The sequence below is a fragment of the Helianthus annuus genome, chromosome 12, assembly GCF_002127325.2.
Source record: "Helianthus annuus cultivar XRQ/B chromosome 12, HanXRQr2.0-SUNRISE, whole genome shotgun sequence".
NCBI classification, from domain to species: Eukaryota; Viridiplantae; Streptophyta; class Magnoliopsida; order Asterales; family Asteraceae; genus Helianthus; species Helianthus annuus.
In genome coordinates, this window is record NC_035444.2 from 86,775,477 (window position 1) to 86,792,069 (window position 16,593).

Below are 16,593 nucleotides of genomic sequence, written 5' to 3' on the forward strand. Positions count from 1 at the left end.
ACGTACGAATTGTAGGATACAGGGAATTGTATTATATATATATATATATATATATATATATATATATATAGGGAATGCTAAATATTGTGAGAACCGTGAGAACAAATGAAAAAACCACGAGAACTTGGTCAAAAACAATTAAAAAAAAATAAAAATAAAAAAATTACACTTATCATTATTATTCGAATACAATGTTAGAAATAAAATTTACACGTTTAATTTACATGTATTCGTAAATATTGAAAATTTGCACATGTGTTAGTTTCTCATTTTACACATGTGTAAATTTGTTGTATTTAACAAATTTACACATGCGTAAAAGTTTTAACAAGAGTGATTTTGAAAGGAGAAATAAGTTATTTGATGTTGTAATTTTTTTTTTTTTGATATTGTATTTTAATTACATTGAGGTTTGCATTAAAAAATTGGTTTTGATTGGTTTTCTCATTCGTTCTCACGGTTCTCGCAATATTTAGCGTTTTTAGCGTTCTCAAAATTAAAAATTAAAAACCCATATAAAACATAAACTTATATTTTAGACGCATTTAATATCGCCAATCTCAAAATTTACAACTTAAGCTTATTAAGTATTAAACCAATACCCATTTTACTTTCAATAACAATAATAATAAGAACAACAACAACAACAATGAGCAACAAAAAAATAGTTTACGTTATATAATTCGGTAAGACCTAAACGACACATTTTTTAAGCTCGAACAGTATACCTAAATTCTCTGACCCTGAATAAAAGGATTGTGATCTTACTCTTATGAATCTAGGAATTGTAGATTAATGGGCTAAGCCCAATATTTAAATGGGCCCGCAACTTGACAATACAATTAGATTGTTCAATTGCTATTAGACGTAAAGCCCGAACTACCTCCCATGATTTGTCTTCTTGAGTTGACATTATATTATATAGTTTTTTATTATTTTATTTATTATAATATTTACTTTTAATAACATATTTTTCTTTTTTTTAAAAACATATATTTGCTTTACTTTTTTTAATAATTGTTTTCTTTTTCTTTTTTGAACATATATTAATTTATCCATTAATTTGATACTTCTTTAATAATTTTCGTTTGAGTTAATTACACCATTAGTCCCTGTGGTTTGTAAGAAATAACATGGTCAGGTACTAATAGTTTAAAGACACACTATGAGATACTAACTTTCAATTTTGTAACAAACTAGAGTACTAAGACTAACAAATGTTAGTTTTTCAGTCAAGTTCAAGGGCTTTTTAGTCATTTTATATTTAAAGACTAATTATGTAATTATATAATTAATGAGGGACTATTTTGTAACTCTTAAATTTTTAAGTAATGAAGAAATTCCCAATATCTTTAAACCCAGTCTCCCAATGCTTACATGCTCTCAAGTCTCAACCTATCAATTCTCAACCTCAAGTTATCTGCAACAATCACATACAGACAAGACAATTCTTGGAGTTTTTTCCCTTTCAAAAAACGGTAACAATGTCGTCGTCATCAATGGTTTTCTTGTCAGTGTCTCTCTGAAGCCTCAAAGACCTCTTTGAGCTGCTGAAAATGGGTAAGGAGTTGCTGTTTATGTCGAGGTGAAAAAAGATACAAGGCTAAGGCTATGACTAGGGAGGAGGGAAACGAAGCTCCGGTGGCGGCTGATGTGATGTGTAAGAATTGGGTGTGAAATATAAAGATCTCAAATTCAGCATGAATTATTTTTCGAAATCATAACCAGGAATATTGAAATCAATTATCCATTCTATATTAAAGCTAACCACACACAAAGATAATCTATAATTATCCTTAATCAAATATATATTTCCGACGCAAGAATCAAACAAAAAGTGAATAGCAAATTCTGTACTTGGATTTTGTTTTCAATCAGACCATACTAAAATCTAAATCAACTAAAATAGTATAGCAAATTGTTTGAATTTAAAACTCAAAGATACAACATTGTCCCCATTTTTTAATGGTGGGAAATAATTATCATCACCAAATGACAAAATAAACATTTAAAATCACAAAATAGGAAATAAATGCATACTGTTCAAGCTCCGTAAGGGATTTGCATCTCCACCAAGATCTTCTACAAACCCCAAAAACTGGGACTCGATGAATGAAAATCAAGACTGGATTGAGGTTAACTTTCAATCGGTATTTGCAAATTGTGAACTTTGGATGAAACCCCACTCGGGTTTATAAGGAAATAAATGAAGAGATTGACGGTAAGGTACTAATTGGGATGTTGTCGATGGGGTGGTGTGGCGCCGGCGGTGGAAGAGCGGGGAGAAGAAGAAAGGGAGTGGGGTGGGAAAGAAGAAAGGGTGTTCTGGTGGGGTCCACACTAGTTTTAAGCAATGATAAAAACACCCTTAACAATTAATTCAAAGAATTACAAAAGTGGTCCTTGAAGTTATCAAAGGGTGTTTTTGCCATTTCATAGAAACCTAACAGAAAATTAACATCTGTTAGTCTTAGTACTCTAGGTTGTTACAAAATTAAAAGTTGATACCTTAGAGTGTGACTTTAAACTATTAGTATCTGACCTTGTTACTTCCTACAAACCACAGGGACTAACGGTATAATTAACTCTTTACGTTTATAACTTTTTTTCTAAAACTTAAGTACATAGTTATGCTTGATTTCTTTCCCTGACATTCCGTTATAAGTTTTGCTAAAAAACGAAGTTGTATTCAAAATAAAGTATTTTTTTGGTGTCATAAAACGGTACGATGATAAACTAAATCGTTCTAATGGTTTGACTTTCTAAACAACATGTTTTATTTTCAAATCACGTTTGTTTTACATTATCATTTGCTCGGTTTCGCTGCAACGCACGATATATAAAACTAGTTATTATGAAGTTTAAAATGTGAAATCTCTTCTATACATTTATTATATTTAACCTTTTTAATCAATATTGTTTATATAAATCTAACATCCTAATCTATTTTTATGTTTATTCAAAATTTTTATTAAGACATTTTTTAATAATAATTTGAAGATTATTTAATTTTTATATTAAATTTTGTTATTTGTTGTTGACAATAAATATAAATACTTAACATTAAAGAATAAAATTAATAATTTCTACTAGAATGGGTTAAACATAAAAATATATGGATTAGGCCTACTATTGTAACTTATCGGTTCGGTTCAGTTTTTTCGGTTATTGAAAATGATTATCCGAAAGCCGAACCGAAATTTTCGGTTTTTAAAATCCGATAACTAAACCATTGGTTTTTGTTTTGGTTTGGGTTTTTCGGTTATTTCAGTTATGGTTCAGTTATTTCGGTTTTTTGCTCTGGTATTTTGTGAATCTGGGTAACAGGATGGGCCTCTAAGAGCTGTAGATTAATGGGCTAAGCCCAATATTTGAAAACAAATACCATGGTAAATGGTAATTGTTAATCTTTATATCGCCAGTTGGGCCCGCAACGTGACATTAGAAAGCCCAAATTACCTTCTATGATTGTCTTCTTGAGTTGACATTCTTATCAAGTTTGAATGACTTTTGATTAGATTGGTGACCTACTCTTTGGAATCATGCCCATGCGTATACGTTTAAAGTCGTCTGTTTTTGCGGTACTGCAAATGGCAACTTACAACAACATATGAAAAAAATAATAGAGTAAATTACGATTTTTGCCCCTGTGCTTATATCGCTTTTACCATTTTAGCCCAAAATAGAATTTTTTTAACATCTGAGCCTCTAACATCTTTTTTTCTAACCCTTTTGGCCCCTAACGTCTTTTTTTCTAACTCTTTTGGCCCTAAAAGTAAATGGATGGGGTTAGTGTTAGGGGCCAAAAGGGTTAGAAAAAAAGACGTTGGGAGCTCAGATGTTCAAAAATTTATTTTTGGGCTAAAATGGTAAAAGTGATATAACCATAGGGGCCAAAATCGTAATTTACTCAAGATAATAATTAAAAGGCTTTCCGTCCGGTTTTTAGATTATTTTAATCGGGTTGTTCGGATTTTGAAAGCTTTTAAATTGAATTCAAATTCGAAAGGTATACCAAAAAACCGATTTGAATTCCAATGTTTGAATCCAGTTCAACTTCCCTTTTATGTTCAATTTAATGTTCTAGCTAACTAGTTATAAATAACTTGTTGTTTAGGTTTTTTTAAATTTTATTGTACATATAGCTATAGTAGTTATTTTTTTCTATGTTTAATATAAAGTACTTTTGCTCCTTTTGTTTTTAAATTTACATTTGGTTAACTTAACATTCAATTGGACAAACTCGATACCTTGTCTATCTACGTTTCAATTTTAAAACTAACTTGCCGCAATCCCTTTTATTAACTAAGAGGGTGTTTGGGATTACGTTTTGAAGTAATTATTTGATTATTGCGTTTGTAAAACATAAATAATCTAAAAAAGTGTTTGGATGAAAAAGTGATTAACTGCCTCCAAAACGCAATTTTGGAGAAGCATGTACTTACATGCTTTTTCAAAACGCAGTTTTGAAAACGTAAAATTCATTTTGAAAACGCAACACCAAACAACCCCTAACAAAAAACATCCACAAAAAACAACAAACCAAACACGTGTGAATATACGACGGTATAGTTTTTAATAACTTTTGAAGCGCTTCTTTCCTTTTATCATCCAACTAAAAGTTAATAATATAAACCAACGAACCGAATACACGTCGATACTCTTTTGGACATATATTAGGACTGTATATTTTGGGTTTTCTATTTCCTTTATTATAGCAAGTACGTTGAAACCATTTGACTTCCTACCCATCGTAGAGTGCGATTAATCTCACTAGTTGATTTTAGCAACACTTGGTTAGTGTTTGGCATGAAAAAAACGAAAGTGGAATGCATGAATCATTCCAATAGAATCAAAAGAAACATGTCTGGTTATCATGCGATTATGAAATGAATCATTACATATAAATGTGATTACTTCCAAATATAAAAATTTTCATTTCTTGGTAAAAGAGTATTTTTTTTCATTCCTTCAACGAATGGAAAGATATCTTATTAGTATTATTATTTTTTTACTATTAATATATTTTTATATTATATTATATTATATTATTAAGACAATTATTTTTGTATTTTTATTAAGTTGTATTTCATAACTCGTCCCTAAAAATTCATTCTATTTATATATGAGTAAACAAACATCACAATGGAACAAACCATTTCATTCCGTTGTCTATTTTCCTTTGTTCATTCTATTCTCTTGTTTATTTCATTACTTCATACCAAACAGACCCTTAGATTTTAAAGTCTTGAGTTCAAGTTTCATAATAACAGAATTAAAATACTCGTTTTTCAAATAAAAATTTAACTTATTTAAACTAAACCCAAACCATTCAAATATCCACACCCTATGCACCCCTAGATTTAGTGACGTTTTATTTCAACTCCAAAGGTGTTGTTTATGATTTAATAAAAACCGAACCGGTTCCACTTGTGGTGTGAATCAAATAAAGAAGTCGACAAGGAGTAATTGGCCTACCCCACTTTCCTCCAAAACCAATTCTCATCCAAACACAATCATGCCATCCTGAAACCAATGTTCTTCACTAATCAATTTGCATCACCCCATCATTAACCATAAAATAACCATCAACAAATCCCCTAAACATCCATGCAACTAATATGGGGAACACATTAACAGTTGCAAGTGGAGATAAGAAGAAAGCCAAAGTGATGAAGATTGATGGTGAAGTCTTTAAACTGAAAACACCTATAAAGGTGTTTGAAGCCATCAAAGATTACCCGGGTCATGTTCTGTTGGAGTCCAAGGCGTTTAAGCGATTCGGTATCCGAGCTAACCCGTTGGGTCCGGATGAATGTTTGGAAGCTGGGAAGATTTATTTTGTTGTGGAATTACCAAAGCTGCCGGAGACAAATGAGAAGAAAGAGAGGAAGGAGCTTGTGAAGATGTCTAGGGTATCGGTGGCGGTGGTTAGGGAGGAGAATGGTGGTGGTGGGGTGGATGGGGATGGTCCGGTTCGGGTGAAGATGAGGTTGCCGAAGGCGGAAGTGGATAAGTTGATCGGAGAAAGTAGAGATGAGGAGGAGCTGGCGGAGAGGATTGTTGATATTTATGTTAAGAAGAAGGCCGGTGATGATGGCCGCCGGTGATGGGTGGTTAAGGGTGTTATTGTTGGCTTGTAAAAATTGTGAATGGGAATGCTATGGAAAATGTTTGATTTGAATATGTATTTTATTTGCATGATTGGATTTAAGGATTTTCAAGAAAATGATGTGATGTCATTTAAAAATAATCAAATATTTATGAACCGTTTGTAAATTTGTTGGATGAAAAGTAACATGAAAACACATGTTCTCGTTCATTTATGTTGATGAACGTTCGTTATATTCGTTATGTTTGCTCGTTTATATTTTAATAAATACATGTGGAATTGTATTTATAGAAATATAAACATAAAATAAGTTTTCTAACTACTTATATACATAAATCTAATTGATGATTGGGCTTTTCAGTAATAATAATGTGCTTTCCAATAGAACTTATCGTAATTAATATAAAAAGGCTACTTTGTGCTCTTTTATGTTTGGTTATTTATGTTCATCTGTATTGTTTTATATTTGTTAAATTCGGTTCGTTTAAGTTTGTTTGTTCATTTATGTTCGTGAACCATTCGTTTAGGATTTAAAGGAGCAAACATAAACGAACACGAGCATGCTCATTTTCTTAATAAACAAACACGAACACAAAATTTGTTCGATTATATGTCTGTGTTCGTGTTTTATTAAAGTTAAATGAACGAAGACGTTCATGTTCGCTCAGTTCGTTTACGAGCCTTTTGCTAGTGATAGAAACTATATATCTATAGATATACACTAAGCGTTTGTAATCTTATGAATGGAATAATGTTAATATTCTCGAAAGATATATTTTAGAGTTAAATGCCATTTTAGTTTTTATGGTTTGGACAATTTTGCTAGTTTAGTCCAAAAGTTTCATTTTTCGTCTATGTGTCCAAAAAGGTTTCACCGTTGCCATTTTAGTCCACTGTGTTAACTTCATCTATTATTTCTGTTAACGAGAAGGGCAATTCGGTCATTTTATATGGCCGAATTGCCCTTCTAGTTAACAGAACTACATGTAAAATAGCCGAATTGCCCTTCTCGTTAACAAAAAAATTAGATGAAGTTAACCCAGTGGACTAAATTGGCAACGATGAAACCTTTTTGGACCCACGTATGAAAAATGAAATCTTTAGACTAAATTGGTAAAATGACCCAAATCACAGGGACTAAAATGACATTTAACTCTATATTTTAACACCGAGACGTTTGAGAAGGTGGTCATTACCTTGTAAGGATGAAGGGAATTAGTCCCAGTGTCCCACCATTCTAAAGTCACGTTGACTTAACAATAGCGGCGGAGCTTGACCAAAAGTTCCGAGGGGCGGAAAGTCATGGGGCCTAATTTATATATTGTATAAATATTTAGGCAAAATAATTGGGAGGACAATCCTATATAATCTTAAAATTTTTGGACGAAAAATAGGATATTTTACACTTCTAACCGAAACATTCAATTAGAGGGGGGGGAGGAGGGGGGGGGGGGTTGCCCCCAACTTTACACTAAGCTCCGCAATTGCGTAACAACAATATTTTGTCATCTCATTATTTTGATCCTCATGGAATCCATCTTCACTATCCTTAAACCAATTTTAAATCATTAAAAAATATAAAATAAGCCGTAAGGTGATCACGACTTGTTAATAACGAGGTGTTATACACTAACGAACTATATTTATTACAGAGACGTTTCGTAGAGCAACTCTCAGTTATAGAATCAAAAAAAGAACATCAAGTGAATTTGTTGATATCCACTTAAACCTCATTAAATTGAGTTTTATATTCTCATCCCTTAAAATTATCTATTGCAATATGTAAACCGAAGAGTTCTTTCATGTTAAAAACAATTTTTCTTTAAGAAAACTTTTCCACCCTCTCCTAGTTTTCAATATTTTTTATAGTTATTGTTAATTGCATGTATCATTTTATTGTTATTAGATTTACATAGATGACATATCTTTTAGATCTGAGCTCAATGTATCGGTTTGGGCTTAGGCAAGTTTGTCTAATTAAGTTAGATCCATCTCACATCTCATCATTAATAAAGAGTTGATGGATGAGAGAGAGGTGAGATGAAAGAGTGATTTTTGGAAAATGGGGCGAGCTGACTAGATATGTAAGAGTGAAGAAGGAGTGAAAAGAGAGGATAAAATGGTCAATAAATAATATAAATACTATGCATTGTTTATGCTTGCGAGCCGATTCAGGGTCTGGCTCGGGTTCCTTTATTAAAAAGCTTATTTTTTTAGGCTCGAGCTCGTTTAAGTTAAGCTCGACTAGCACTTTTTGCAAGCCAATGTTAAGTAGTTAACGAGCGGCTTAGCTCATTTAAACCCCTAAGGAGGCTAAGACCAATTAAGTTAAAAATAATGTAAGGGGGAAAGTGGGAAACATGCTTTTGGTGAAATCTAAGCATCTCTGACTCTCTTCTTGATTAACTGAAAGTCACAATTAATTAATCGAACTTTGAACTATGAACATCTGTAGGTTTTGTTCTTGCTTAGGCCACTCGGTATTGGGGGCGTACTAGGGCCGGCGAGGGCCGACGTCGCCTCAGAACACCACCCCCTCAACCAGTCACCGTCCTCAACGTCCTCCCCACGACGTTCTTGCCATGCCTCATTCTTTCTCTCTCTCTTCTTCTTTTATACACACACATATACATACATATCTATACTAATAAATAAAAATGTACACTTGGATGATTATTAAGCTGCCCATTTTGATTTTTGTCACTTGTCAATTATCTAGATTACTTTTGCCACGTATCATGTTGTGAGCATCCCCACATTTTACTAACCTTTTTATTTAATTTTTGATTGATTGATTTAATTGATTTTAAATTTATAATAAACTATGTTTTTTCTTCTCATAAATTTAGATATTTTATAAACGTAGTCAACATTTAGATTTTTAATGCATTTACTATAAATATACTATAAATCAATTGTATTTGTAATTAATTTGTGTAATATTTTTATTTAATTTTTGTTTTCTTAAATACTACAAACAAAAATTAATATGTAATTATCCTGAAATTCCATCATGCAAAAGTTTATGTTACATTTAAAGTTCAAAAATAGGTTGATACATTTTTTTATATTTTAAAAAGGTTCATATACTTTTTTTATTTTTTATAATATTTTGAAAAAATAAATAGATGCTAAATCTTGTAAAAATCATTTTCATTTCCGAAAGTCTAAAATTTCTAAATCTAAAGTCGGAATTAAATATCCTTTTAAGTGTTTACATTTATTGATTCTAAAGTTAATTATATTCTGAAATTAATAACAAATTTTCCTTTGTTATTTACTTTGTTTTGATTTGATATGTTTTATTTGATACTAGGGTTAGACCCTCCGCAAATGCGGGGCTCACGAATAACACATCCTAAAGAGCCAAATCGTTCACATCATTTAAAGGTCTACAAACCCGTCCAACCCATGTTCGGCGAGTTGTCGAAAATCCCGCCTTAGTAACTCATAACGACAACCGGTTATAATGCCATGCAAACCTCATAACTAAATTATGTTTGATATATTATACAACTTGATCAGGATCTGAAAGGTACTATTGTGCACTTCCGACCAAAGTTGTTGTAAGTGTCAAAATAGTCGATAAAGCTTTAAACGAAATCTCCCATTCCCTCAACTGCAGCGAATTCAGAACCCAATTTGTTCATCAACTGCTCAGTTACATTTTTATACACCCACCCCCTCTTTTGGTCAATTTGCATATCAATCCTTGCAGTTTGACGAACTGTGTAAGTTACAAAATAAGATGGATACATAAGTTTCCAAAATAAAGTTACCTGATAAAGTAGCAGACTGTAGTTGTTCAAAACACTCAATTGAATAATGTTACCGTTTGGTTTGGTTTGGCATACGTAGCATACAAAACCACCTCTAGAATCTTCTTTTTGATACGCTTTTTAGTTTTTAGGTAAAACTCACCTATAAAAGGAATTAATGCCAGGAAAACCAACAGTTGATGAAAATGTTTTTAGGATTTAGAGAAGGATAAAGGAAGAAACAAAAGAAAAGAAAGAAAAGTTAATGAAACAAAGGAATGAGTTTGGATGGTGAAGGGGTATGGTCCCAGATCTCGCGTCAGCATCGACCGCGAGTGACCATTACCCTTATCAAAACCCCCACCAGTTAACAACCTACGTGTGCCCATGCGAGAACGCATCGACACAAGGGGTGAATCCAATCTACCTAGTAACGAAGGAGGACTTACATGGAACATGAGAACGGTAGAGTGATGCGACATAGCATCACATCTGGTGTATGAAAACGGAAGCATTCACAGCGATGCGGCCTCGCACCGCGTCCAGTGAACACTTCTATCAATACAAGGAAGCTGGATAACAGCAACAGTCACCACAGGCGACGATGCGGCCAGCACCGCATCTCGCGTATTTCTTGATCACTAGCAAGAGACGCGGTAACATCAGATGTTACCGCAGACAGCGATGCGGCTAGCACCGCATCCTATACGATCAACAAGTGGGACTGACACCACAGTGCAAGTGGAACCAATGGTAGTCACCTGTCAGATCTACGGAAGCGACAGACTGACGTGGCGTCGTCTCAACGGCCGACATGTCTGACACACCTGCAAAGGTGCAGCATGCCGTCAGTCTATCCATCCACCTCCTCCTTCACTCCTCGGCTATAAATACCAACCCCAAACCAGGTTTGAGGTATCTCTTCACAACTCCCTCACTACTACTACAATCTTACTTTGCTTCCCAAGCAGACTACTGATTCTCACGCCGGAGAGTGGTAACAAGGAGCACCCCCCATCCCATCCTCCTTGTTTCGAGTCACGGTTTGTTTCCTTGTGCAGGAGATCAACCCACCGGTGATCCAGCCAGCGATCCTCGAGAGGAAGGGATTAACCCTTCTTGACGAGACCAGTGAGTTAACCCTGCCCGGTTAACCATTGTTTCATCATTGGCGCCCACCGCTACTCTTAGCACTTTTTCGATCATCCTTTGTCCTCTCTCAAAATCATGACTGATCACCAAAACAATACTACAGGGGATAATCCACTCCCCACCAACAGAGGAAATATGGGGAGTACCCCACCGGAACCGAATCCGGGCCATATCGGCACATCAACGCAAAGGGGTCCATCCCTAACGTTCGGGCATGACTTATCACAGTACGCATCTGTGATCCCCCCGAACATGGACCCCCACATCTGGTATGACCAACAGGCCACCCTGCTGGCCGCAACATACAACCGCGCTTGTGCGGAAGCGCACATACAAGCTGGGCCAACCCCAGCACCGCACACCCCTGCCGATCGTATTTTACAATACGAAGGCAGGGCGCGTTCACGTCCAGCTTCGAGAAGCAGACGTGAGGACCGCGGATCATCTTACTGTTCGGTCCACACAATCAACGAGGATGATTCCGCATACGAGTCCCACACCAGGGGACCAGTGCATACCCGCCTAGGACCTTATGTTGAGGACAGAGACGGTCTGCATCCCGACATGGCTCTGGAATTCAGAGCCGGTTGGGCCCACAACCATACACCGAAAGGTATGGTCGTACCGACCCGGACGACCGTACATATTGTGGGGATTCACATGACACATGCAGCAGACCGGGAGGACGCAACTATGTTCCTCCCACTCACCCCCGCAGTACATACCTCAGGGCTGCAAAACGCCCTGAGAACCAGCCCTATAGGCCGAAAGCTGCGGCCGAAAACTCCAAATTCGCCCCGCGAATAGCCCACGCCCATGTCACCACAACAAAATTCCCATTCAACGTTGGGAAATATAGTGGTTCATCGGACCCGGATGACCACATGAACATTTTCATAGGCGCAGGGTGCAACGGCCAGTGGGACGAACCCACTTGGTGCAATTTTTTCCCCCAGACCCTTACGGGTCTGGCCAGGGCTTGGTTCGATTCTTTACCAGTGGCATCACTGGACTCATTCGAGGACTTTCATGCCAAGTTTCTCGCTCATTTCAGCCAACAACGACGTCACACGCGTGACTCGTTGGATGTCATGAATATCTGGCGCAGAGACAACGAATCCCTATAAGCATTCGTTGTCCGATACAATAAGGAGTGCCTGGAAATAGGCGACGTGGCAGATCAAATGGCACGGAACCATTTCATCAGGGCCGTGAAAGATAGGCAGATGGTTATGACCATCTCCGGCAAAGAAGGCTTGCCTAAAAAATGGGAAGATGTCATGACCGCAGTCAAGACATATGCCCAGACACAGCGGTCCCTCGAACCGCATGTGACAAAGGCAGAACCCCAGGCCGAAACTTCCAACCACGGGTCCAAGCGTAACAATAAACGCAACCGGGACGTAGGGAATAGCGATATTTCCAAACCATACGTCCCGCGGGCCAACCCGTTTGACCCGAGGAAACGCAGCCCTCAACGGGACAACCGGGCACCAAAGAAAGATTCTCGGGACCGTAACTGGACCGAGATCAACATGTCGCCAAGCGAGGTCCTTCTTGCGGATCCGCAATTCTTGCGACCGGCCCAACCGATGAAGTCCAAGAAAAATCAGGACCTCACACTCTACTGTGAGTATCACAAGGACTCGGGCTACACCACCAACAACTGCATCAGTCTCCGGCTGGAGATTGAGCGGGCCTTAAAAGAGGGGAAACTGCAACACCTTTTGCCAGGTGGACAAAAACCCACGAAGCGCATCACCCCTCATGGCGAAGGTACCTCCTCCGGAAAGAGAACCATGTACGTGGCTTCCTCCCACATGATCAACGGAGGCAAAGGTAGGCCGCGCAAAGCGGCGAGAAGGCCGGACAATGACTGGAAAGACGAGTAAGTCGTCTTTCCAAAAGTCCGAGGCGGACCGCGCGATAGGCGCGCCGTCGTTATTACAGGCCAACTGGCACATTACTGCACCGAGCGTCTATTCATCGACCCGGGCAGTACTTCTGACATAATCTACGAACAATGCTTCAACCAGTTCGACCAGGAGGACAAAGATCGGTTGCAAGCAGTAGATTACCCATTGGCCGGGTTCACAGGGGAAACTGTCTTTCCCCTAGGCCAGATCACTTTTCCTGTGCGTCTTACCAGCGGCAGACACACAAGAATAGAAGAGGTAAACTTCATGGTTTTACCTCACACCTCCAGATATGACGTACTCCTTGGAAGAGAATCCCAAGGCGATTTCAATATGATTACATCCGTCCCCCACTCTGCTGTCGGTTTTCCAACCGAATCGGGGGTCGCGATAATCTACGCACGAAAAGACGTCATGATGACGGACGAACTACGTCCGACCAAGGTCGCAAGGCCTACCCCTAACAACCAACCAAAGAAATGGGTTCTCAACGCGAGATACCCAGAACAAAAGGTTACATTGGGTCACGCTTTGTCCCCGACCACAAGAGCGCACCTGAAGCAGCTTCTCTTCGGGAACCAAGACATTTTCGCATGGACACCCGCAGACATGACAGGGGTCCCGCGTGATATTGCGCAACACCACTTGAATACCTCACCAGGTATCAAGCCGGTGATCCAAGGCCAACGCCACCTTGGGTCCGCTAAAAATCAGGCGATGCAAGAGCAAGTCGAAGAACTGCTCTCCGCAGGCATCCTGCGGGTAGTCAAATACCAGACTTGGTTATCCAACCCAGTTATGGTAGAAAAACCATCCGGAGGCTGGCGCATGTGCGTCGATTACAAAGACCTTAACAAAGCCTGCCCCAAGGATTGTTACGCACTTCCGGAAATCGACGAAAAGGTCGATAATCTCGCACCATTCAGATGGAAGTGTTTCCTCGATTGCTACAAAGGGTACCATCAGGTACAAATGGTGATCGAGGATGAAGACAAAACGGCATTCCGCACTCCCACCAGGAATTACTGTTATACAAAAATGCCGTTTGGATTGCGCAACGTGGGCGCAACCTATCAAAAGCTGATGAACGACACTTTCCGCGGACAAATAAGCAAAAGTGTCGAAATCTACATGGACGACCTAGTCGTAATGAACATGGAGGAAGATACCATGCTCACAGATATTGAAAGAACATTCCAGACTCTGCTAAGCGTTAACATAAAGCTCAATCCAGGGAAATGCTCATTTGGAATGGAAGAAGGCAACTTCCTTGGGTTCATCGTGACAAAAGATGGATTCAAGGTAAACCCGGAGAAAGTTCAGGCGATCGAGCACATGCCATCGCCTTCATCGATGAAAGATATGCAACGACTAGCCGGCAGGCTAGCGGCACTCAACAGATTCTTAGCCAACCATGCAGCTAAGTCTTACCCTTTCATCAAAACCCTGTGGAACTGTTTAAAGAAAGAACAATTCCAGTGGACCGCAGAGGCCGAAAATGCCTTCCGGGAAATGAAGGAGTGTTTGATACAACTTCCAACCTTAACCGCACCACGTAAGGAGGAGCCACTCATATTATACCTATCTGCCGCGGACAACGCGGTAGGTGCGGTATTGATAGTGGAGCGGGAGGGGGTTCAAACACCCATCTATTATATCAGCAAGATGCTCAACGACCCAGAAACAAGGTACTCAATAATGGAAAAATTGGTGCTAGCATTGGTGCACGCCTCAAGACGGTTGCGGCGCTACTTCGCAAATCACGTCATCACAGTGCTAACCAATTACAGGATCGGCCCGATCCTATCCAAACCTGACATTTCTGGGAGATTAGCAAAATGGGCAATAGAGCTGGGCGCGCACACGTTGAACTACAAACCGCGCCCCGCGATAAAAGGCCAAATCTTAGCTGATTTCGCTGCCGAAGTACCGGTGAATCGCATCCAAGAATGCGAACAAGCACAAAACCCTGCACCAACGCCATCTTCCTCAGAAACTTGGGCACTATTTACCGACGGTGCCTCCAACGAGGAAGGTGCGGGCGCAGGTCTGCGACTCGTCAGCCCTGATGGCCAAGAACTTACATATGCCATCCGCCTCGATTTCAAAAGCACAAATAACGAGGCCGAATATGAAGCCCTACTGGCAGGACTACGTTTAGCAGTCAAACTCGGCGTGCAGCATCTGGAAGCACACGTCGACTCTTTGTTGGTTGCAGGACAAATACGCGGCGACTATGCCGCAAAGGGGGATATCATGATCCTCTACCTCGAGCAAGCCCTGCAACTAACATCCAAATTCGCTTCCTTCAATATCCGACATATTAATCGAAGCGAAAACAAGTCCGCGGATGCACTATCAAAACTCGCATCCACCAGCTTCCAGCACTTGGCAAAGGAGATACGCATCGAAATTCTGCAAAATCCTTTGGTACCCCTGCGCCAAGTCAACGTCATTCAATACGGTACAACATCATGGATGACACCTATTATCGCATATCTGTAATCAGGTGTGACCCCCGAAAGCAAATCAGAGGCACGCAAGTTACAATACAAAGCGTGCCATTATCAAATGGGAGACGGTATCTTATACCGCAAATCATACCTAGGGCCTCTACTATGATGCGTCAACCCCCAAGATGCCACATACCTCATCCGAGAGATACACGAGGGCATATGTGGCATACATGCTGGACCACGCATGGTAGTGGCCAAAATCATGAATGCCGGGTATTACTGGCCCGGCATGCACCTGGACGCCGTCAAAGAGTTGCGCAAATGCATCGACTGTCAACGTCATGCTCCAAAAACTTTGCGGCCAAAGAACAACTTAGTCCCCGTCACAACCGCATGGCCCTTTCAGAAATGGGCAATTGACGTTGTGTGACCTTTCCCTGACGCTCCGGGTGCGGTCAAATTTATCATAGTAGCGGTTGATTACTTCACAAAATGGGTAGAAGCAAAACCGCTCGCCTCAACCACTGCTATGATGACAAGAAAATTCATTTGGGAACACATCATCTGCCGTTTCGGGTTACCAATGTGCATTGTCACCGATAATGGCACCAACTTTGCTGCTGACGAATTTCAAAAATGGCTAAAAGAACTACACGTTGAACACAGATTCTCATCCGTGGCACATCCGCAAGGAAACAGCCAAGTTGAGAGTATCAACAAAAGCCTAGTCGAGGGCATCAAAGCAAGGTTGGGAACAGCCAGGCGTGGCTGGGTCGATGAACTCCCAAGTATCCTATGGGCTCACCGTACTAGCCCAAAAACAAGCAATGGGGAAACACCCTTCAGCCTAGTCTACGGTTCAGAAGCGGTGATCCCCGCGGAAGTAGGTCTCCCCTCTCCTAGAATGTTGGCTATTGAAAAACTAGACAACATCACAGAACGCAGGATCGATTTGGACCTCTTGGAAGAAAGGCGTGAAAACGCTGCCATCAACGAGGCCAAATATAAATCCAAACTTGAAAAGTACTACAACACGCGAGTCCGCGTCTGTACTTTCAATCCAGGAGACTACGTCCTACGCGACAACGAAGCATCTAATGCTGAGCGCCCAGGCAAACTTGCCCCCAAGTGGGAAGGACCCTACCTCATCAAAGAGGTCTTAGGAAAAGGCGCATACAAATTACAAACGTTAGAAGGCG

The 16,593-nt window shown here is 39.3% G+C and overlaps 1 protein-coding gene across 1 annotated transcript; it reads left to right on the plus strand.

Annotated features, from left to right (window-relative positions):
- Window positions 1-5,621: 5,621 nt before the first annotated feature.
- Window positions 5,622-6,110, plus strand: LOC110893146 (uncharacterized protein At1g66480). The gene has a single exon (XM_022140264.1). The coding sequence runs from the start codon at window positions 5,622-5,624 to the stop codon at window positions 6,108-6,110; it is 489 nt and encodes a 162-aa protein (XP_021995956.1).
- The last annotated feature ends 10,483 nt before the right edge of the window (window positions 6,111-16,593 follow it).

Coding starts and splice junctions, on each gene's coding strand:
- LOC110893146 (XM_022140264.1), top strand. CDS start 5,622: ATGGGGAACACATTAACAGTTGCAAGTGGAGATAAGAAGAAAGCCAAA.